General features: G+C 39.9%; 1 protein-coding gene across 4 annotated transcripts in view; it reads right to left on the minus strand.

The window, feature by feature from the left end:
* The window catches only part of APP (amyloid beta precursor protein), a 200,798-nt gene that overhangs the window by 25,497 nt on the left and 150,808 nt on the right, over window positions 1-24,493 (minus strand). For all 4 annotated transcript variants that reach the window (XM_032097649.1, XM_032097643.1, XM_032097657.1 and 1 more), the window contains 3 exons: window positions 22,763-22,891; window positions 20,592-20,691; window positions 6,009-6,230 (listed from right to left, as the gene is read on the minus strand). In XM_032097649.1, the coding sequence (XP_031953540.1) occupies window positions 6,009-6,230; window positions 20,592-20,691; window positions 22,763-22,891 (451 nt within the window). The remainder of the gene's footprint in view (window positions 1-6,008; window positions 6,231-20,591; window positions 20,692-22,762; window positions 22,892-24,493) is intronic.

Genomic DNA, 24,493 nt, shown 5'->3' on the forward strand with positions numbered 1-24,493 from the left:
TCAGCAGTAAGTGAGCAGCAGTAACACAGGAAATCTGAGAGATCCACAGTTTTCAATCAAGAAGAACTGCTCATTGGAAAATCACACAAACCTGATGATACTATTGATTTGAGCAATGGAATTGCCGATCTTCTCAGGAAGCATGTGTCACTGGCTTAATGTTCCTGTGGGTTTGACAAACAACCTACCATGCTTATAAGTGAGAGCCTAAGTGACTCCCATGTCCTTTGCACACAGGAGATGACTGCATGAGCTCCTGCCTCTGAAAAAAACCCCAGTAATTCAGCTTTAGAGTAGCTGCAGACTAAAAGCACATCAGCACATCTGACTCACTTGTGTCTCCAGAAAGGCAAACTTTCACAGAGCTTGCTGGTCTGGTGCTGCAGAATTCAGAGTAGCACTAGCAGACCATGCAATTGTTTTCCTTACATAGCTCTATATAAAACGCAATTTCCATCCTTAACTAAAAGCTATAGTTTTGAGTATTTTCCCATTTATGTCTTCTGCTAGGTTTTCAATATTCTCAGCACATGTCCTCAGGCAGGTCAACAGTAATTTTCAGTGGCAAGGACCCAAGGGAAGAAACAACCACAAGCAAACATTATCCAAACTGCTCTTGCAGACCCCTCCTCTGTTACCCTGGCCCCCACATTCTCCCTAGAAGGCAGAGGGGTTTTATTTCTCTCCTCTTTGTAATCCTACATGGCCACAGCTATGGAGAACTGAGAGAGAAGCCTATGCATAGCAACAAAAATGGGAGTAGGTGAAGGGGATAAGGATGAAAGAGGTTTCTGTTGTAGAGTAGCATGAATCTGACCTCAGAGTAATGCAGTATTTGTGGTTAGGTGAAAGTATTACTAGTGAATAATTCTTGTAATCTGTAATTTTGGAAACACTTTACAGGGGAGAAAGGCTGAGCCACTGGCACATTTCTTAACTGACACAGAAGCAAAAAGACCTGGTCAAGGTCACAAACCAACTTCAGGGCAAAAACTGGAGGCAAATGGTAAGAGCCAAGGGTCTTCCAAAGCAGATTGTGATGCCAGGCAGCCTGGTACAAAGAAAGACTGGTTTCTGGAGAGCCCTGAGCTACCACCTTTTGAATTTCAGTAGCATTTTAAAACCTGCCTGCTCTGCCCCAGTACTGATGTATGCACAAACAGCAGTTGACTCTGAAAATCTTGTCTGTGGGTTTTCTCACTGCTTGCCCTCACTGGACCACATCATCTCAACAGTTAATGAAGAGGGAAGAAATTTAAACCTACTACAGCATTTATCAATAATCAAAACTCAAATATGTACTGTGTGTTATTACAAAAAAGGTGCATTCATTTTGATGCTTGTTGGAGGTTATTTTTCCTTTTGCTTTTCTTTCTCTTAGGGAATTTCCCTCCATTTTTGTTGCTAAGGAACAATAACTAGGCACTTAAGAGAGACAAAAGAAGTGACCAAGCTCAGGGGAGGAGGACATCTGGCTGCACTTCTATTATCTGAGGGTATCTTTCAGAGGAGCAGAGATACCTGAGTGTTGGGCTGGAAGAAGAAGGGGCTGGGGCAACTGCTAGCTCTCTTGCTCTCAGCTGAGGAGGAGGAGGATCTGAGCTGCTGCCTTGGCGGGGGGGGGGGGGGGGCATGAATTCACAGCCACCACCAGAGCCCAGCTTAGTCCTGCTTCTTCTGCTGTGTGTGAGCCTTTGCTTGTGAGAGCAGCCACTGAACTGGGACCTCATTAACAGCCGACCTCACTAAAAAAGGACTTTCACCATCTGTTGGGGTGCCTCAGGGGAAACCCTGGGATCCCTGAGCCTCTTCCCCCTACAAGGGAACCTCTCTCTCGGCCATGTTCAGGAGCTGGGTAGTCACTTCCCAGCCCCTGCCATTCCTCTGTCACTGCTCCAGGTCTTTTGCTACACTGCAGGCCCCACAACCCCTGTCTGCCAGGGGGTCCCATGGTTCCAGCTACAGCTGCCAAGTTTCTGATACATCTTGTCTACCACCCCAGGATTTTGCTCATCCCTGCCTTCCCAGCTTGCTACTCCGAGGTCCCTGCTACAGCTCCTTTTACTGTCCAGAGGGGGCACCGGGATCAGCTGCTCCACGGGTTTGTAAAGGAAACGCCTTTTCCATCCCTTCCGCCGGCTGTGCCGCCATTACCCACGCGCAGAGAAACGGCCGAGCTCGTGGCACAGCGCCCCCTGCCGGCTGTGAGCGGAACTGCACCGAGGGGGAAAGGGCCCGACAGCTGAGGCTGTGGTTGGGTCTCTGGTTTTGTTTGTTGTCAGAGTTGTTATTTGTTTGCCTTGTTATCCATATACATACTTGTAAACTACTGTTATTCCTTTTCTCATATCTTTGCCTGAAAGCCCCTTAATTTCAAAATTATAACAATTCGGAGGGAAGGGGTCATATTTTCCATTCCAAGGGAGGCTCCTGCCTTCCTTAGCAGACATCTATCTTTCAAACTGAGACAATGCTCCAGAATTATATTTCTCTTGAATATACTTCCATGTGCACAGAAATAAGACTGAAAATGCAGTGTACAAATAGACTCATCAAACTAAATTGCTACATCTTTATTTACACTGACTACTCAGGCTTCATAGAGGCCACACATTCCCACTTTTATCTAATACTTACTTCTCTTTTCAAAAATAAAAGAAAAGTACATCAAAAACTGGTACGAACCAGCAGGTGTGCTAGCTGATGCTCACCTATCAAGAACATTGTTGAGGGAGCAACTGGACAAATCATAAGGATAACACAGTACATTTACAGGAATCTCACTTTAGATAAATACTAGATATAGGCATTAAGGCTCCCTGTAGCCTGCAAGCTAAAATACAAAGTGTAAACCACCAAATCATTAGTCACTGGCAAAATGCCCAGAGAGCCTGGCAGTGTCAGAGCTTCACAGATGTTGGGAGTTTGTTGGGGGTCACCTCTGAAAATGCATTTTGCATTGCTGAAATACAGTTTCCTGACATTTTTCACGGTGCCTCTGTACGGTCCTCAGAAAGTGTTTTTCTTGGTCAACCTAATTTGTGTCGCATCACGCTGGACATCCATACAGCCATGCAAGCAGTATATTACCTGTTACTTCAGATTAACTTCTGTGGACATTTCCAGGGAAACTATCTCAGGGGAAAACAAGGAAGGAAATACTTGCAGAAAACACTGAGCTATGCTAGACTTTCAAAGTCTATTTATTTTTAGACTGTTTTTCATTTATTCGTCAGTAAAAGCAATTCTAGGAAAATAAACTATTTGCACAAAACCTATCCTTTAAAACATGCAGTTTAGATTGGGAAAATTTCAAATGGAGTTATGAAACCTTAGGATTACATGGCAACACACCAATCCAATATATTATTAATATCTTTGAGTGAAACCTGGGATTAGATCATGGTCATGGAAGGAAATAGGCATGGGAATGAATAATAACAAATTTTAGGGAGGGGTTGTAGTATTTCAACTTCATCAGTTCATCAGAGGGGAAGAAAAAAAGAGGAGGAGAAAATTAGGTCAATTGTTATTAACTTATTGCTACTTCCAAACCATATTATAAGAAGACAGAAACATGTTTTTGGAAGCAACGTAGACAAAGCCGGAAGTATGACCACTATCAAAGAAGAAAACATGCACGGGAAGTGAAGACAAATGGCACAGTCAGTCCTGGGATTCTGGAACAACGAAGTGGGAGACAAACACAAAGGAAAAAACAAAGCTGTGAAATTCCCCTTTGATGCTATGGGCAAAGGTACAGAGAGGGTCTCCAAAGAAAGAAGGTATTGTAGGCATGATGACATTAAGAACATTGTGGTTTGGGTAGATGACAGAAAAGTATAATAGGAAACAAGAAGGACCTGAAGAGTCCATGACCTGAAGAGGTTTAAGTCACCAAACGATTTCCACTTCTAACTGTGCATACTTGACCAATTATAACGGTTGGCCTAACAGAACTGACTGCTGCAATAAGTTCATGACAAATATAATACAATCCTGGTATAAAAATCCAAAACTAAACCCCAGCAACTTGAAGGCATGAAAGAATAAGTGCTGCAACAAACCACATACTGCATTAAAACACACAGGACTAATAATTAAATGGTATGTTATTCCACACAGGAGAGTTTTTGTTTCTTATTTGCTACATACATTTGAAAAGGAGAACCATGCTCAGTATAGCTGCCTGTGGGAATTCAGTGTCACTTTGAAGTACCCTTCATAATTAGATTCTGAGCTTAGACAGGTTTCTGAAGGAAAAAATATGCTTGTGTGATTAAACTATGGGTATGTCTGGGTGCACCTGTCTACCTAATAACTTCTAAACCTGGTGACTGAAATCAACATATTTTGAAAGCTAGCAGGACAGATATCAAAAATAATTAATCCCCCCCATGTTTCATGAAAGCAGGCAGCAGGTATAGAAACTGATGCCTCGGATGCCTTAGCTACGGAAAAAACTGGAGCAAGAGCCGGAACTGATAATTCCTGCAGGACAGACAGCATGAGCCAGACTGCGACCTGCTGCTGGCAGACAGCCTTGATATGTGCGCTAGGGTTAAAGCAAGCTGCAGCTCCTTCCCCCAGAAAATGAGGTTCAGCCTGCCAGCCTGTGAGCCATTTGTGCCCCTTGTCAGTGCCTGACATGCTCCAGCCAGCTGCTCTCACTGCCTGGCATGCCACTTGGCTACAAGTGCCCTTTGGACACAGCTGGAGTCCTTGTCACCATCTCCTGCCTTCTGGTTCTTCCTGCTGGCTGGTCTGTTGAGTTTGCTCTGGCTCTGCTCTTTTACTTGGTCCCTAACTTGCAGTGCTGACTCCCTGGTACTCTGATTTTAGCCCTACTCCTGACGAGCCTCCCCTCCTCCCCTCAAATCTGCTAAACATCTGCCTCACTGACCTTTGTGCAGGTCTTTTCTTTTGCCTGATCCTAGGCTTCTCTGACTCGCTGGGACAAACTTTGATCACAAAACTATTTCTGACTCCACTGATTTCACTTGGCACCAACACCAGACCTGGCAAATCCATGTCTATGTTCCACGTTTCATCTCCCACACACCCAGTTGCTCACAGTCACTCACACACCATGCTGGAGTGAGAGTAACTGCGTAAGGATGATCTCAGAACTCATTCTGAGAGCAGGTACAGCCCAAGCCAGTGGTTTCAAAAGACTTGAGGAGGATGCTAATGTCTGTGCAGTTCAGCTACAAATCACAGATTTGCCTGAGAACACTTCTGCAGTTCCAGGCTCTGTATGTACTGTGGCTTTGCAGTATCAAACTTTCACTGATGTGATTAACTTACCACTAGTAACAGTGCAGTTAAACTTTTAAAGGAAAACAAAGGCAAGAGGAGGAACTTAAATGACATGACCCAAGTCCTCAGGTTTCTGATTTATTGGCTCCAGTGCCTAGGTTAACTACCAATTCCAGATTCTACATGGATTATTTAAGTAGCATACAGTCACTTCAATGAAGTAGTCAATGAACAACATAAAATACTCCTCAGGAAAAACCTTTTCACTAGCCAAGTTGTATTGATGAGCATGTAGGAACATTTCTGCAGTACATTCCAGAAAATAACATCATGTGTCTGCTAGGAGTATGCTGGAACTGTAGTCATTTTCATGCCAGCAAATAAAAAGCTCTATCTTAAATAAAACACTCATTTCATCATGGCACAGATCTAACAACTTACCTATCTCCCTTTGGTCATTGTCATATATCTTACAAGACTGTTACTCATAATCTCCTAGAATTTATTATGGCTTGTCTCTGAAGGCAAGTAAGCTCAACTCTGAAATTTATTGTGTGTCTAAATTACAGATTTTAGTCAGGACTTTCTGTTCCATCAGAGACACAATTGACATGGCAGACCAGTTCCAAATGTACACTTCAGAACATTTATCCCACTTACATTAAAAAAGTATCAGGTTTCAGGGAACAACATGAAGAGAAACCACAAAGCTCAGGAAGTTCTGTGGCTTCTCCCCCTATTGTACTTACCCTCATTTTCAGTATTGGCTGGAACAGAATCGACTCCAAAGGGATGCCATGGCTGAAGGTCATCTAGGCTGAAATCTCCATCCACTGGAAGAAGTTCAACTGTAGTCTTTGTTTCCGTCAACGAAGGCATAAGAGCATCATTTCCATAGCTGATTCTGGGTTCGCTGATCATATTGGCCAAAACATCATCAGAGTAGTTTTGTTCTTTCTGAAGTAATTCATCTGCAAGGAAATTTCAATGCAAAAATTATCTGGAAGAGCCAGCGTATCTACAGACCTATTTTCAATGCTATTAAAGTAAGAATTCACTGTTGTGAGATTCTGTTTTCTTATGATAAATAAAAACATTACGGCTTGGAATAGTAAAAACCCGATGATAAGCACTGCCGCTAAGGCATTTTATTGAAACATCAACCAAAATTGTTCAGTACTGTTTCCTATCCACATTTCTACCACATAACAGATCACAGGTCTGTGCTATATACATTCCTTGGCTCTTCCTAACCACTTTGGAAGGAAGCACAAACAATTCTCTTCAACTCAACATGCTGCCATAAGTCAACTGGCAAGAGATCCACAGGAAGGAATGTCTTTGTAATTTCTCCTTCCTCTTAAATGGTCACTGCCAAAGCTCATCACAACTCTTAACTCCTAAATCTTCAAAGCAGTCACTCTATTAAATTTGGTTTACTATAACACATCAAATCTGAAGAAACATTTGATTTTTTAACATATATAACTTCATCATAACACTGAAGTAGTTCTTTGTTAAAAAGCAGTAATAGACATCTACAGGCAAATTATTTTACAAGCTACCAGCACCTAAAGCTACACAGTATTATCTATGTTGTGGAGTTTTTTTTCTTGAAGCAAGGTGAGAATAATCAAAGTACCTTTCAGCTCCATCAGGTGTATAGGACACACTGTTCAACTCAGTGTTAAAAATAAGCTCAGAGGTTGTGTGTGCTTCATTATTCCTACTCCTGTCTCACATAAAAGTTCCTCTGCTCTCAGAACAGGAAAGACATGGACTTACTGGAGTGAGTCCAGATGGCCACAGAGTTATCAGAAGGCTGAAGTACCTCTGCTATGAAGACAAGCTGAGAGACCTGGGGCTGTTCAGCCTGGAGAAGAAGACCTTACTGTGGCCTTTCAATACTTAAAGGGGGTCTATAAGAAAGATGGGCCAACTTGTCATCAGGGCCTTTTGCAATAGGACACGGGGTGATGGTTTTAAACTGAAGGAAAGTAAATTTATGTAAGATATAAAGAAGAAATTTTTTACAATAACGGTGGTGGTAGATGCCCTGTACCTGGCAGCATTCAGGGACAGGCTGGACAGGGCTCTGACTAAGCTGATCTTGTTGAAGATGTCCCTGCTCATTGCAGGGGGAGTTGGACTAGATGACCTTTAAAGGTCCCTTCCAATCAAAACTATTCTACAATTCCATTCTTGATCCCCTGCACCTTTCACTGACATCTGTTTTTGTAGGAACAACATACTGTTTGCAAGTACTTTGAGGGAACTTGCTGCACAAGAGCGCATTGAAGCAAGCAATTGCAATGAAGACCAGTAATTGCTAATAAGGCGCCAATAATGAGCAGGTACCACAGAGCTAAATAGTTCATAATAGGAGACTGTAATAGAGTGCAAGTGAGCACATGAGTACACACATGGCAGCTAATGATACAATAGCTTTTACAAAGACTGTCTTCTCTGCACTTCATTAAGGACCCCCTGACTGTCGCTACTTCACACCCACACATCTCTCCCATGTAGCAAGTCAGGGACATGAATCACTACTCTGTTGCTAAATTCTTTATGCCACTCCACAGGGGCTCACTCATTTCCTGGTAACATCAGTGATGAAGGGCATCTAATTTTCTATACACCAGAGCTTTAGATCCCTCAGAAAAATCTTTTGAATGTTATGTTTCTCCCAACTTTATGCGATGAAGCTTCATACCACAGAAGTACAATGTAACCATGCAGCAGGCTCAGTAAGGACCCTTACTACCTCACGAGCACTAGAGGTGCCACTGCTTCAGTGCTTCTGTCAACGATGATGCAGTAGGGCTCTGCTCTTTAATACATCTCTCAAAGGCCACCTTGAGATAGCTGATGAAACTTGCTGCCACCCTATTCCTGTAACACTAAATTCAGAACATCAAAAATAAACAAAATGTTGCAACCTCAGCTCTGGGACAAACATGGGTTCTGAATCTTGTAAAATAATGTTTTAAAATAAATTTTCCAGTTTAAAGAGTAATTACTTGAGAAGATGGTAAGACTAATGTGAACACAAAATTTAATTATGTGATTTAATCTATCCATTAGAATGACTTACTAGGACAGTATAGAAAGCCTATGTCAGTCACACTGAATTGTTTTTCTTTTCATGTTCATTTTACGAAAACAGTATTATTTTATAACACCTGTTTAATCTTCAACATAGAAGTTAAGTCTGATTTTTGTTTCCAAACTGCACTTACACTACTCCTTTTTCAAATTAAATCACCTCCTTTAATCAGAAGAACGACAGATGAAGCACCTTGATATTCTGAGCAGACACGATCACATGACATGTTAATTTTCATCAGATAGGGATGAAGAGACTACAAAAAGGAGCTGGATTTTAGTGGCCTGAGGGAGGAGTCTGGTGTCCATGTGCCTTGCAGGGAGCCACACATGACAGCAGCTGAGAACACTGTACTACCATGTCATCATGGACCACAAGAGAGAGTGTTACAGTACTGAGCATCTTAGTGACGGCAGACCTTTTAAAACGTGGGCATTGGTTTTCGGGGAGAGCTCCCCTTGTTCCCCCTGTTCTCCCCATCTCCAGAGGATGGTGTGGGGCATCTGTAGAGACCTAGAGCTCAGGCAGCAGTGGCAGGGGATGGTGCTGGGGAAGCTGTGCCCCAACCACTCCTTTGCCCTGGGCAGTGCCAATCCTGCACAACTCCTGTCCATACCCTGCTGCTGACACCTGCAGACAGCTCCTGCCCTTGGAAAGGGACAAATAATGCACAGAGGGGAAGGAAGGACCTGAGCTCTGGCAGTGGAGAAGTGGCACCAGGACTGGCACAGCACTCAGGAAAGGCCATGGTGCAGGCATGGGTGGGCCTGCCAAGCTGACAGAGAGGGACACCAAACTCCCATCACGATACCATGATTATATCCAAATTTCTGAGGGCTGGGAGTAGTCACACACAAAGCCCCTCTCAAGGCTACCCAAGTGGGAGCATGTTGTCAGCTCTGGTGTTTTCCACTCAGCTGTGGTGCACAGCCTGGAGAGGAACTGACCTGCACAATAGCTCAAGTGAGGCAGACAGATACTACAACCATCAGAATTATGATCACATCCATTTTACAAGCAGGGAAACAATGGCCACAAGTCAAGCCCATCTGACAGGATGAATCAGACACTGAATGGCAGTGAGAAATTGGAAGTGCCTGCCATAGAAGCTGCTGGAGTCCATCACACTGAGGCAGCTGTGTCTGCATTGAGTAAATGATTCACAAATAATTGCTTCAATAGCTGAACTGCTAAAAAAAGTTTGCCTTAGGATTTCCAGTTATTGACACTACTGGCAAAGTCCAAGATCAGTTTTTCAGGGCTGATTTTGTTCCAAATATTGACGGCTACTTGAACCATCAGTTACGCTAATGGAAAGCCGTACATCTACTCATTGACGCAGTACTCCCTCCCTTCTGCAGCTGTCAACTCAATTCCCCCACCGTGCAACAATTCCCTAAATAAGCAGGGAGCAGGGAGTACAGACACAGCTGGAGGCTAGGATGTGCATTCAAGACTGTTTCAGGGGTTTTATTTGTATTGTGAATATCTTATTATTAGGTGCTGAAAATAGAGAGATTCTAGGTTGCTCCTCAAAATTTCATCTCACATCAACAGGACAAAAGCTCTCTGAGAATCTTCCCATAATAAAAGTTTTTTGTTTGGCTCATTATCTCCTTGTAGCATTCTGCTCAGCCTTGCCATTGAGAAAAATAAAGTGGATGGCAAAACTTTTTGTCCCTCTGAGAGCATGTGCTCAAAAGCAACCATGACCTTGGGAAAAGCCCACACTCAGCTGGGACCTCAGACCTCCCACCAGCTCTGGATTTGGTGCGAGGGTATGCAGTTGCTGCTTCTCTTCCAGACACTCGAAATTCTCGTTCAGGCACCTAAACCTTTTTTTTTCTCGGGATGAAAGACAGGCTCACTTCTAGTATTTTAATAAGATGCTTCTTGGATTTCTCATAACACCTAAGCAAGTTTCACTAATTCTTGGGCGCACTGCAGGCATTTCCTCATGGGTCAATACTCCTCAACAACAGCATCTAGAAAAATTGAAGTGAAATATGTTTGGGGAACTGGATAAAAGTGTAACATCACTCCAACCTCCTTTCAAGACTATTCTCTTATCCCACCAAAGAGGCAAACAGAGCCAAAAGCAAAGAAAGAGCTGAAGAAAAGAAATAAAATTTACTACAAAATCTTCTGGTAGATACTGGATTGTTAGAAGCTATTTGTCTATAATGCCCCAAGACCACAGCTGTATTTCCAAATCTTTGCAAATAGCACTGTGCTAGAAAAGATATCATGACAAATCCCAACAAAGTTGATGGAGTCTTGGAGTGGCAAAACCCATGTTATGTTGAAACCTTATCTACTTTTACTGTCACACAACATTGTTTCCAGTGTTGAACTCTGGGACATACTTCCCAGCCCTTAACTGGCACACCTATGATGACACGAATTTCATGTGGAACAGCTTCTCTTGCTGTCCTGGAATGCCAGCAACCCATTAGCTATCTTTTAAACCATAATTTTTATTTAGTTCATAGTTTATTGTTTAAAATTTCCAAAAATTACTGTAATATTTGTTTGTTGTGTTTTCAAGGAGCCCATCTACTAGATGAAAAGCTCTGCAATCACTATTACGTGCAAGATCATTGTATTTATTTGAAAAGCAGCTCTAAAATTAGCAATTGTAATTGTGGAAGTTTTAAAAAACAATTTCTTAAACCAGATTAGAAATGAAGTGCACCCAAAACACCTCTAATTAGCACTAGTTAAAATACCACCAAATTATATGCATAGTCTTGACCCAACGTCAAACTTCCTTTGTAAATTGCCATCTACATGGTAGAACATATACTTGATCCAACAAAGAAGGGCTTGGAACCAGCTCAAATAAACTCGTACAAATGCAGAGTCTTATTACCTCACTTACCATCAGTGACCACTGGGTCTGAACTGAACATGTGTCTTTCCCAAAGTTAGTTGCTTTTGAGCATGTGCTTTCAAAATGACAAAACTGCGAAGTGTCAGCAACCTCCCCGTTCTTCTCAACAGCAAAAATTGCAGAGCAATTGAGTCACAGCAACGGCTTCATTTGCACTGGCACACATTGCCTTAATCCAGTCTGAAGGCAGCTTAAATCATGCACATGATTCACAGGATTCACTAAGAATACCAACGCAATCATTTATTACAGCGCATGTGGTACGAGGTAACATGTTTAGCTGCAGCTTTCAATTGTACGCCTGCTTTACAGGCTAATTCAATGTGTCATGTTATCTTCTAAAGCAGTTGCACGGATGTAATTTTCAGTTGCACTGATGTTAGGTTTTAACTAACTTTGAGTGTCTGCATCTTGTCAGCTGTATGAATCAAAACTCCCCCAAGTTGGTAAATATGAAAACAAAACCTCCTGTGCCTTACCACAAAGAGTGAAGCTCCACTGAATTTCAAATATTTTGTTATTTTAAGATGTTTTGTTGAATCAAGCACTGTGAGATCATGATGTTACATATTGCTATGAGTCATAATTATAACATTATCAAGCTGCAAAACACAATTCTGTGGTATTCAGTGCTGAACTAATTCATTTGTATAGTACAAGTCAAATATAATTTAGAGAGAGATTCTGATGAGAACTTTATTGAAAGTGACCTGCCTACTGGAGGGTGGAGGAGCAACTTTGTTGCCCGTGTACTTTGAAGATGATGATGGAGGAATGCTATGGTAGATCATTCCTGTGAAATACTGGAAATGATCCCAGCCTTTAGTGCTCAGATCCATACTGACAGAGAAACGTGACCACCCCATCAGATCTAAGCTTTCTTCTCACCTCCTGGTCAGCCTGTGAAATTATGCCACAGGTCTTTTTGTCTGGAAACTTCTTCAGTGCAATATGTCTCTCCCTCAGGGCTAAGGGGAAACAGAAAGAGCAAGAACCATGGAAAATAGCATTTCATAGTTCTTATTTTCTGTCCTTCAGAGACATCACCACTAGGGCAAGAGCAAGTAGCAGCCAAAACCCTCCATATTTCAGAAATTTCTTCTGTGTATGAAAATCTTGTTCAGTAAGTTGAAAAGAATTTGCCTTTTCCAAATTCTCAGAAAGTGAACATTTAAGATATCACGAAACAGTTGACCTAAAAGATTTTTTCTATAAGTTAATAAGAGAGTAAGTATCCCATAGCCTTAGACATCACCTTGCTGGCTAAGAACCTAACTTCAGAAAAAATATACATTTGAACTTGAGAATAGCTGCAATAATTAGAACCACGCTAAAAAGAACATGCTTCTAATAAATTAAAAAAAAAATTACAACTTTAGCACTTCCGTTTCTTTCCCATTTCTTGCTCCTTCTATTTAAATTCCTCTGGATAACAATTCCAAAGACTGACACACTACCTCTGTAATATATTATATATAAAATTATATTAGCTTGTGTAGACAGTCTGTAACTGATTCTCACTGGACACTCACAATTTGCCAGCAGGTAAGAATTAAGATGATTCCTTTGTTTCTTTTACAATCTGTGATCCTACAGTTTTGGGCTGCTTCAGTACTCATGGACATTGACATCATGAACTTGATTTAAGATGACATATCTATGAAAAATTTACACATATAGTCAGTGTATCAAGAAAATCTCCAATAGCTCAGCATAATGACATTTCCATTAACGAGCAACATTTTACCAAACCAGAGCCTCCCCTCTGACTGGAGCTATGCATTCGGAAAGTCACCTGCTCTCAGATCGTATCTGAAAGCTGGACAACTGGAAGCCGTTTTCAGACTTTTGTTATCTATCAAAAAGAAAAAAGAATGACATCTCAAATTTGGCATATGATGAACTAACATATGAGTTCCTTAAAGCGTAGCACTAGAAGCAAGAAGGAAACACTAATGAAAAAGGCTGAGAAGCCATTCTGCTTCATAAGAGTAAGAGTAGACTTAAAAAAAAAATGTGGTACCACCACATGTTTTATCTGCATCATCTCAAAAGTGAGTGCTCAGCTTTTGGCTTTTCACTGAAGACACGAAAGAACAGTATATCAATTCAGAGCAAATCTGTAGCTATAAGGTAATCCTAATTTATAATGCTTTTTAAAATCAAATATATCCAGTATTCCAATTCAAAATAATACACACACTCCTAAAATTACAACATTTTCATACAATTATAAACCTACTACTAGCAAAAACAAGACTCTCCAAGACAGAATTTCCCAGTCTATTGTCTTGACACCAGAAACTGACTGGTGATTTAGAAGAAAATCCTGATCAAATCTATATTTCCATGTGTATCCAATCAAATAAGAAAAAATAGGAAAGACTACAACCAATAATTGGACAATTATTCAAAGTTTAATGCTTTTTTTCCATTGTGCACAAGTAGGCTCTAGACTCTTCCAGAGGGGAATCAAAAGGAGTTGTTAAGTGGACACTGTCTCAACCTCAGCCTGTTGCCCAGAGTGGTCTCATGATCATGAACTTCCTGTGGGATCTGTACTGTGGATAGCAACTTGCTATTAAAAGAGAACTGCCTATGAAAAAATACTTCAGGCTACAGTAATGCAAAAGACACGGAATAAGGTCTTCAAGAAGGATCTATTAATGAAGGGCAGAGTACTCTCACCATCAGCTCCTGAAGAAAATCAAGGCAACACCTTTAAACCTCTCCTGCAAATAGATGAATTATTTAGAGTGAAAAAATTTAAATACTCACTGAAATAGCAGATGCTCATAAAATTTAAAATATACTTTGTTTATAAATTACAGGTCCACGATTATTATCAGTTTTCAGTTCTAACACCTAGATCATGAGACCAGATTTTTTAGAGTTGCAAGTGAAACAGAACAGCATTATTCAAACCAGAGGAAAATATTCTCTTTAATAAACTTAGTCACTTTAATTAACTTTTTATTCTGATTAAATTTCTGAACTGGAAAACAAGATGTCCCATATCTTTCCCTGATGAAAAAGCCACCCCAGTCCAAAGCCACCTGAAGCCATTTATCCTTTTCCCAGTCAAAAGCTCGTTTAAAGGTTTCCAAGGGTATTGTAATGGGATCATTCAGAATGGTGTAGTTCATACCAAGTAAGAACAGTAATTACCTTGTAACTCAATTTGAGTGCGTTAGACTAGAAAATTCTTAAAATTGCTTTTTGTTTGTGGAGGTGGCAGTTCTAGGCTGCTTAATAAGAACCAGTTCTAGACTTTCTCTAAAACTAGAGGCAAAAATACTGGTAGCATCTGATTGATGCTATAATGGCATGCATCAGAGTCCTTATAATGCCTTAATTTTTTTTCTGGTAAAGTAAAAGAGTGTTGTTGAGGTGAATGAATTAGCACTCCAGGGTTTATCTGCACTGCGACAGACCATGTTCAGCGAACTGGCATAGAGAAAGATAAGGAATGATGGTGCTCATCCTCAAGGCAGTTGGGTTTTGCACCAGTTGATGAATGTGCGTCATCCAGACAATGTAAATAGAGTGAGCAGTTGCAGTACTAGCAAAAACCCATATCTGAGGAAAGCTGGACAATTCCTCTTCAGTTTTATACTTTCTGCCATGCTGGAGATCAATGGAATTGTCATTTCTAAATTGCCCCAGGCACTTGACTAGTACTGTGTAGGCGAGTGTTCAGTTCTGGATGCAAAGAAGCATCATCTTTGCCAAAGCAGAAGTATTGAATTTCCACCCTCATCTCTTTAAAACCAGCACATTTTTCTGTGACAGCAAGTCTTCTCTTGAGATTTGTTGGATATCTACACCACACAGAAATTTCTCAGTAAACTAAACAGAGTTTCTGGAAGTAGGACAGTTGTATGTAGGTCTTACCAAAGGTTCTGTAAAACCTGTTGTCTAGTTTTAAAGAGCCTGTTTGGTGTGTCTGTGCTGTATCATACAAGCCCATGTTCCTGCCCTTCTGCTCTGCCCATTGTGCCGATACATATAATGCAACTGGAACAAGCAGTCAAAAGCAGCCTTCAGAGAATGTGTATTTGCACAGGTACCCTGAAGTGACTTCTAGCACTAACTGTGCCTGTGCTTTCTCCCCATAATTGATTTGACATATTTATGTGTATCCAGTAAACTTAGCTTTTCAAAGAAAATTTTGAATTTTCTGTGAGGTGGTTATACACCTTTAATATTCTCCCTTGGAGGCCTATGGCATTCAGTTGAAAAGATGACTTGTTAGGATTCTATATTGCTGCATCAGTGGTTAAAACCAGAAGAGTTCTTCCACAAAAGCAAATGAATTCTGTGTTAAACTTTCCACAGCAACATTGAGATAGATTTTGTATGCTTAAATATTGACATATGGCCCAGGTGGAGTGCCTGATGAGCAATTAAGACCTTTTCCGCCCAAGGACTTTTTTTTTAAAGCATTTGACTAATTCATATACATATGCATACACACTCTTGAGCTTTTTTTTTTTTTTCCAAGTGTTGTTTTTCTCTTTAATCATCAGTCAATGTATGTCAACTTCCCTTTATTATTCTGATACCTTGATATGGCAACCCAACTTCAAATAAAGGTTCAGAAATCCTAAGTATTGCTTCAAAATATTAAACATTTTTGAAGGTGGAATTCTTCCCATCAGGTAATTTTAAGACAGAAGGACAAGGAAGAGTTACAGAAAAACAAGATACTGAGAAGTCCCATTGCAGTCTGAAAGACATTACTAATTATGTATTCAAAACATAGCATTTTAAGGGAGAGGATGAAGAAAACAATCACAAAACAAATGGCACCAAACAAGACAAGACATAGAATTTCCTTTTGCAAAGCCTTCAGGAGCATGTTTTGGTTTTGCAGTATCAGTCCCCAAGCCACCCTGGTTGCGGTTTTCAACTGTCAGCCCGCGGCAAGAAACTAATGCCCTTAAACCTCTTAAGAAGGATACCACAGAATTATTTGGAACAGCATCCTAATTCAACTCATGGCAAGAAATGCAGCAAGGCTGTGGATTGACTACAGGTCAAAATTACAAGCTATAAACAAGGAATCAAAATTTAGTTTAATAAATGCTGAAAGACCAGAACCAGCTGAGGTAGCGCTAACTTTGCCCTCAAGACAGGTATTGGGTCTGATGATTAAAGAGGAAGTGTTAAAAGAAAGGAAGTTGTCAGACATCTTAAGTCTGCAGCTTGTCCTGTTTCTAAAAACACTTAAAAAAATCTTCAAAGGAAGTTGCAAGGCAAATGTCGAGAGGCAAATGTCTCTTGTTTCAAATTTTGTCATGCTAAGCTGGAGCACACAAATGCTTAAAATAGCACATGACCCACAGCACACTACATATATGTGAAAGCAGGCACTGATCTGGGGTCAGCCTGGGTTTGCCTTCTCTTCTAGGCACGTAATGTGGGTGTGGCATCCGGAACATGCTGCAGAAGAACAGGACAGGCAGAGTGGAACTGAGTAATAACATAACAATAGTTTGATTTTGTTTGTCAGGGGTCAGATGAAATAATATTCTTTTACTTATTGCTCATAACTGAATGCTTCTGAGCTTAGGTACAATACTGCTGTGGTATTACTACAATGCTTTATATTTCCTCAGTGGTGGGCTAGAAAAGCTGAAGCTGAGAACATCGGTTTGGAAACAAGTAGCAAAGACAGAATTAAAAATTCAGATCACTGCCTGCCCATGTGACTGATCCACAAACCTCTGACATAGTTTCTGATTCAGAAGCTGTGCCTGCTGTGCCACTATCTGCAATAAATTGCCTTTTACATACATGGATAAGCAATCTAATCAAATAAGGATTTAAAGCAGGATGTGCTCAAAGGAACTGCTGATTTCTCCTAAAGTCTGCTATTGCTTTTTCTGGGTTTCCATACATATTAAATAGTATATGAGATTTTTCAGAGGGAAAAGGTGAGTACAAATACCTAGGAGGGCAAATTATCTTCTCAGATTTTTTTTTGTGCCACTCTCCTATTCATGGGGCATACTCCTGCTCATAAGAAACTCCATTAATCGCCAAGAACTGCATCAATTGCCAAGAGTGACCTGGTTTTTAGCACATTTGCATCACGGCCCCTTGATAAATCATTTGCAGACAGAATGCCAAAGAGTCTCCTACCCAAATGACCTGCTTATTCTTTCCAAGCTTTGTCAGAACAGCCATGGTCAGGTGACCTCTTTCTGAAGCTCTCAGACTGGCTCTTTTTCCCCTGCCCCAACATGAACAAGAGACAGCCAGCAATATCCTTCCTCACACATCTGGAATTTGCTGCTACATTACGATGCCTGAAACCCTAATGGGGCATTTGCACATCACGAATTAGTCAAATGCTTAGGAAGAAAGCCCTCACTTAAATTAAGTGCTGTTTTCTACCCTCTGGAGCGCTGTGAGTCTTCTAACTATCTATATGCTCCTGTGACACCCATTGTTAAAGCCAGTGGACATCAGCTGGTGATGGATATCTGCAGGTAAGGACTAGAACTCTTTTCAATTTTACCCTAAATTCCTGACACCATCTTTGCTGGACTTATGAAAATAACAAGAAAAGGCTGCTCTTAAAAGGCATAAAAGCCCGTTTTAAGCATAGAAACTGGATTTTTATTTTTGGATTCCGCACACTAAAACAATGGCTGTAAGCCTGCCTTTTAAGGCAGGAACTTCCAACAAAAGTCTGCATTTTAAGGAAACTTCAAATGTCCAAATGCTAGACTGATTTATCTGATCAACTGTGAAAAAATAGGTCGTAGTATTTCTAGCAATGAGAAAAATTGAGTGAAAACCAGCACAATATTAGACATAAGAAGAATTAAACCCATGGTACAAATTCACAGCAATCTAGATCTCGTTTATATTGCTGCTCATAGAGCTACTTGTTCGATTTTGGGAAAAAACTACCTTTGTCAGAGCTCTGTTGTCTAAAGCAAAGATTATCCATTCCTCAAGGTAAAAACTGTACATTAAGAACTCTGCAGCAGAGTGGAACTAGAAGCTAAAACTATAATGAACAAAGAAAATGAACTAAAACTATTTTCAAACATATCTCCTTATATGTAATATATTATTCAGACATTCTGTGTGTGAGATGTTCTTAGCTTGTTTATTTTTCAAATTTTCTACTGACTCAGAATTTCTAAGTCAATGGTTGCAACAAAAGGTATTTAATGAAAGATTTGTCTTTTTAATGAGTGTTGTAGTACTTCTTGGGAATACTACAAAGTGAAGTTTTATTAGAAGTTTACTTCTCCACAGATTCTGTAGTTGTAATAATGGCCTTTTCCATGGGTTTAAGAAGAGTACAGAGACTAAGAAATCCAGTAATTTCAGAACAGAATTTGAAACAGGCTGATCAGTGCTCAAAGCTAGAAGCATACTGTCTCCTTGAACAGATGGGAATGACCTCCACAAACTTTCATTAAAACCAACATGTAAAACAAAGTATAGAGACAATATTAGCAACAAGAAGCATGTTGATACTGAAAGACATTTCATTATGGAAAACTATTTTATCTAGATCTGATATTTTACCCAGAAAAGATAGTACTTTAATTTGTGCTGCTTAGTAACTCCCAGTTATGAGAACTTAGTTTAAATTGCTTTAAACTTTGCAATGCTTTGAATAGTTTTTAGCACAACCTAAACCACAAAAAAAAAAAAAAAAAATCAAGGTAAGGAAAAACGACTCAAGAGACTGTGACAGACATTTTCTTTGTGATTTCTTAGCTGCTCTCAACTTACTAGGAAATAATACATGACCAATTTTAGTCTCTTTTTGCCCCCTAAAAATTACTACTACATTTGAGATTAGGAGTCAGATTCTTGTAAACCACTCAGCAGTTAATAGACTTTTGGTCTCATGTCACATCAAAAATGATTCTGAAATTCTTGTTCCATTTTAATACTTAGAAAGGAGAACAAATTTACAAGAATGTCCTCAGCAACAAGCATTAACATTACCAAGAAGAGAAGAAATTTAAATTTTATGCAAAAACCCCAAGAGAATGATAGCAGCGCATAAAAAAAAATAACTGAGCATCTCAAAGACCTGACAGTATTGACATCTTTCTACAGAAATTATATGCTTTCAAATTATCAATAAGATGTTGTTCCTCCCTGAATGACTCTACACCCACAGACTGAGACTGTTGATTGTGCTTATAATTGTGGAGCATTGAAACACATGGTTAAGGACAATTACTAACCAGTTATTTTCTGGCTGCCTCCCAATCCCTTCCACAATTTCTTGATCTCATCTCCAGCCGTCTCAAGCAGAAGCACATCTCCATTGTAACTTATACTTCGGGCAAATGAATCCACCACTACTCCTTGTCCATGCCCTCTTGTGTCCTAAATGCATCCTAATCCTTATTGCAGTGGCATGCATCCCTCCCTTGTGTTTTGAAGAAATCAGTGGCTTATTTAGCTGGTTAGTATTGTATTAGTGAAACTAATGCATTAACTGCCATTTGGCAGAGTATTACAACTTTTGAAAAAAGCTGCTCCAAAAACAACTGTCCCATCTCTGGCCTTTACATTTAACCATGTGTTACTTTTCCTGAAGACACACGTTAGCAACCTGATGTCCAAAACTGAGTGCAGTTGCCTTGCTGGAATAGCAGCACACAGCAGAGTCTGAGTGCTGTGCTGGAGATCTCTGTGCTGCCGCAATGCCATAGCCAAGCGCAGGAATCTCGATGGAAGGAAAGGCCAGTCTCCCTCACAGCTATCTGCCATTACAGCTCTCAGGAAAGAGGCAAACATGAGACTGTTGCTACCTGATTCATCCACAGTCCAGCTTGTATGCTGGAAAAAATGGGAGGAGCAGAGATATCAATTTGATAACTAACCAAGAACTAAGTGTGTGACCACTAGGATACTGCCAAGTTGATACCGACACTTTTCTCACATGCCTGGTTCTGCAGCCAATTTTTTAGCTGAGGGATTTCCAAACTGTCTATATCATGTAAATACTTACCATGTAAATTAAATATCCAAAGGACAGGATTTGCTAAATCTCATTGTCAATTGCTGCATCCCTATAGCATGGAAGACTCCAAATGTCAATTAACATATTTCAGGGAAGACAACAATATGGTGATACCACTGCATGGGTTATACAGGATTTGTCTTCCAAGGGTTCATTATAAGTTAATTCAAAATTTAAGAACATTGGCAGGTTTACTCTTCTATTTTTCAGCTGAGGTAGTGTATCAGTAGGAAAAGTAAGATGATGTATTTTTGCTTTTGGTGATAATTTCTCATCACAGAAATATATGTCTTTTTCTTAATTAGTAGTTTGCATACCAACTTCATCCTGGATCTCCTCTGCCACAGCAGGTACATTATAGAGGAAGGAGAGAGACTGGTTCATGCGTTCATATATCACACGGAGATGTGTCATAACCTACGGAAACAAAAGTATTTTTTAGGAAGGAATACTATGGATAATTTGACATTATCACAAATTTTATAGGTTATAGGAAGCAAGACAGTTTTCACTTGTGCAGGTGTAAGATTTCAGAATGCTCTATGTACCAAAATTATCAAACCCATCACAAAATTCACCTCTCTCCTACAGCTGCTACAAAAATAGCGTTCTAGATGCTCTTCCATAGCAACCACCTGAAATCCTATGGAAATGCAGTAATTTAAAGTAGGGGTTTACATTTGCTGGGGGGCAGAACATGCACACAAGCAGCTACTGTGGCAAAAATCCACAGCCTCATTCTTCTTTCAGCAACATTTACATTTGCCCATACTCATAAGTTTTTCACATAACACGTAAACCAAATGAGGCACAGTGATTACTGCATCAGAATGTTTCAGGTGTTTGGTTTTATTTATTTATTTATTGATTCATTTATTTTCTAATCCAAATACTGCAAAAAGAAACAGCTCTCCAAAGAAGAAGAAAAAAAAAACAGGTTTGTAAAATATTTGCCAATATTTTCAGCTGCAAAAAAAATATTTCCACCCAGAAGCATTACTGCATCCTCTCATATGATTACAGCTCTTTTGCCTCAAGTGCCTGCACATTGTTATGGGTTGAGTTATGACATCACATGACCTGTGCTCCCCCAGGGTACTCTTCACAAGAATCACCTTTCTTCAGTAGAAGGAGAAATTGAGCTGCATCTTGAAAGACTTAGAAGACTGACAGGATAATTAGGCCTAACAAGTAAAATGACTTGCAGACAGCAATCTTAATGAAACACCACCATGATTTCTTCAAATCCAAATAAAATATTTATGCTTTTGGACAAAATATTTTGTTTTCCATTTACCACTGAAAAACATTTCACAAACAGAACTTCCAGGCTACGTTTCCCCAACCTTCTGACCAATTCAAGATGCAAAGATCCTGTATCAATACTCATTCCTACAATGCCACGTTAGGTAATACACTGCACTTCTTGTATTTATATGTTTGTTTCTATTCTTCACAGTGCTGCTACACAACCTGCACTCTGCAAAATTCCACTGATTTTTGTTATTAAATAATCAGTGACTTGGAAAAAAAAAAGTCATGTTAGCTGCTTAAGGCAAGGCAAAGACAACAGTCACTGCAGAAGACTTAGAAGAGTGCATTTCTCACTCCAGCAATTTCAAGACAGCATGATCTCAATGTACACATTTGGCAGAAACAGGTGTTTGAAAATCTAATCTGCCATCCAGGGAGGTACATGGTTTTGATTTTTCTTTTAGTGATGTCAGTCAATTCAAAAACTGTGGCTGGAACAGTGCCTGCCATTGAATCCTATAGAGGGAACAGCAGCAGACTCCACAGATTCCAGTACACTGTTTTTACAGTCTATCCATTGTGACTCCAATTTTAATTGCTGTTTTGAAAGCCAGCTACATCTTCAATCTTGGGTGTTTTCTTTTTGCTTTCTTACCCTCTATGATTTATGAAGGCAAGATAAAAGCTGGTCCAAAACGTATGCATTGAGGACTATAGTAACATTCAGCAGTTAAATGCCATGAACTACACTATTTTAAAAGAACATATTAAACTCAAGCGCATCACACTAATCACATTTATAGACAAGTGCCTCTGCAATGACTACAGAAAGGTTGGTTGCAGTCAGATGGCTACATCTCTTCTGGTTCTGCCAGCTGAGGGAAGCACAACCATGTGTTGTTGTTCAATCTAATACTGATGTTTTCCCAGAGGTATTATTTACCAAAGCACTAACAAAGACTCTCAGCATTAATGATCTGGAAGGCTCCTCAGGACTTGTCCATGACTGACTCACTGTCCAGACAGATAGAAAACCTGTTTTTAGTTCTCAGAAGAAAAATCATACCCACACTACTATATCACTTTGCTTAAATCTTCTGATGGAAAGCAGATTATTTTTGATTGCATTTAAAGCTGTCCACAGACAGTTCAGTATTTTTTAAAAAATAGGTTGACAGAAATTTCACAATAGTTATGAACTAAGACAACCTCACTAACCATCAGTGGGGATTACCTGAGATCTGATTTGGGCAGCTTTCTTTGGGTCTACCATGCGGACGTGTTCAAAGTGTTTGAGAGTGTGCTGTCTGTCTTTCTGTTCAGCACGCACATACTTCTTCAGCATGTTGAATACGTGACGAGGCTACAGGGAAGAAAAAGAAGAAAAAACCATCAGTTGAGAATGGCACATGTTATCATTTCTTGAGCTGGAGATGTGTCCCAAGCCAAAAGCCATTGGTGCTATCTTCTGAAGGCAGGTCTGACTTCTATAAGGAACATCCACTCAACTGAACACCATCAGGATGCACCATTAAATAGTAGCTGTAGGCAGTAGGTAATGCTCCTGAGGAGAGTGTTCAGATTTTCTATATTCCTATGAATAATCAATCCCCAGACTTGACTGCAAAACTTAAGGAAAAAAAAAATTCACAATATTCCTGCCCTGCCACTATTGCCACTCGACCAGAGGAGAAAACAAAGAGGAAAAGAACCACTGAGCTGAGATACAGAACATACACATGCAGAACATGTAACTGACTAAAAACCCGTAAGAAAAAAGAGACATGTGCCCAGTCTTCTGCAGTTTCTCAGCTTAGGTGCCAGATTTTGTAAAAATATTAAGTCTATTGCAAGTAATTTTAATTAGTAAAACCTATTAGATATGCACCTTCAGACACGTAATTGAATACAAAGAAAAGATCAGCAGCTGAAGGGAACTTGAAAATATACATAGTGATGGCAGAGCACTGAAGGCTAAGACATGTATTCTTGTGTACTTTCCTGCTCTGCACAATAATACACTGCCAAAACAGGAAGTGTTCTCCAGCATCCAGCTAAGATAGCCATTTTTAACTCTGAGATGATGATGGATACTGGAAATGCACTTGCCTTCCCTCCATTCTCGCTTGTGGAGCTGTGCTTGTGCATCCTACCTGAAGCTGCTGAGCAGTGAGAAGGAATAGAAAGGTGACCTTACTGTGCAGCAGATTAAAGAATGAGCAGCTTGTCTAGGCACTGACAGTGACACAGGGAAGAAGGTGTGGAAGTGATAAAATAAGTGTCAGAAGCTCTGTGCACAGCTTTCCAAAGCAGAAAGAACTGTGGGTGAAGGTGAAGTTTTAAGAAGGCTTAGATTCATGGACAAATATAGAGCCTAAACTGATTTAACATTTACACGAGAGATGAATACTAAGATATGGAGTCCAAAGATTTCAGAATCTCTTCAGTATAAGAGAAGGAACTGATTCAAAAATGTCTGAGGAAAGTAAACCGAAGGTTATTTGGAGAATATATGTCAGACAGAAACAGAGAAATGTGAAGCCTTTTCCTGCCAAAGAATTAAACTTAGTGTCCCCATTGCTGAAAATTCATTTATGAGGAAAATAACTCCAAGTCCCCAAAGCCAAATACTCTCAGATGAATTGCAAGAAACTGTGGACAAATACTAGAAAGTGAGTAATCCTCACAACTTTGTGGTAACAGTGAAACAACTGAAATGTCAACTGTAAAGCTTTATCGAAATGAATGCTAGGAGACCAGAAAGTTTAACAACAAGAAAATTTTGAAGACAGAAAATTTAGCTACCTTTCCTGATAATTCAACTTTTCTTGCCCCCAAGACACATCAAGGTAACAGACTAGGGTAGACTAGACAGAAAAGGTTTCATTTTAATTTTTTTTTTTTAAGAGATATTCCATGTTAAGTATCGTGTCTAAAACCAGAAGGGAATAACTTTTGTTTTCCC

The sequence above is a fragment of the Corvus moneduloides genome, chromosome 2 (assembly GCF_009650955.1).
Source record: "Corvus moneduloides isolate bCorMon1 chromosome 2, bCorMon1.pri, whole genome shotgun sequence".
Lineage (NCBI taxonomy): Eukaryota > Metazoa > Chordata > Aves > Passeriformes > Corvidae > Corvus > Corvus moneduloides.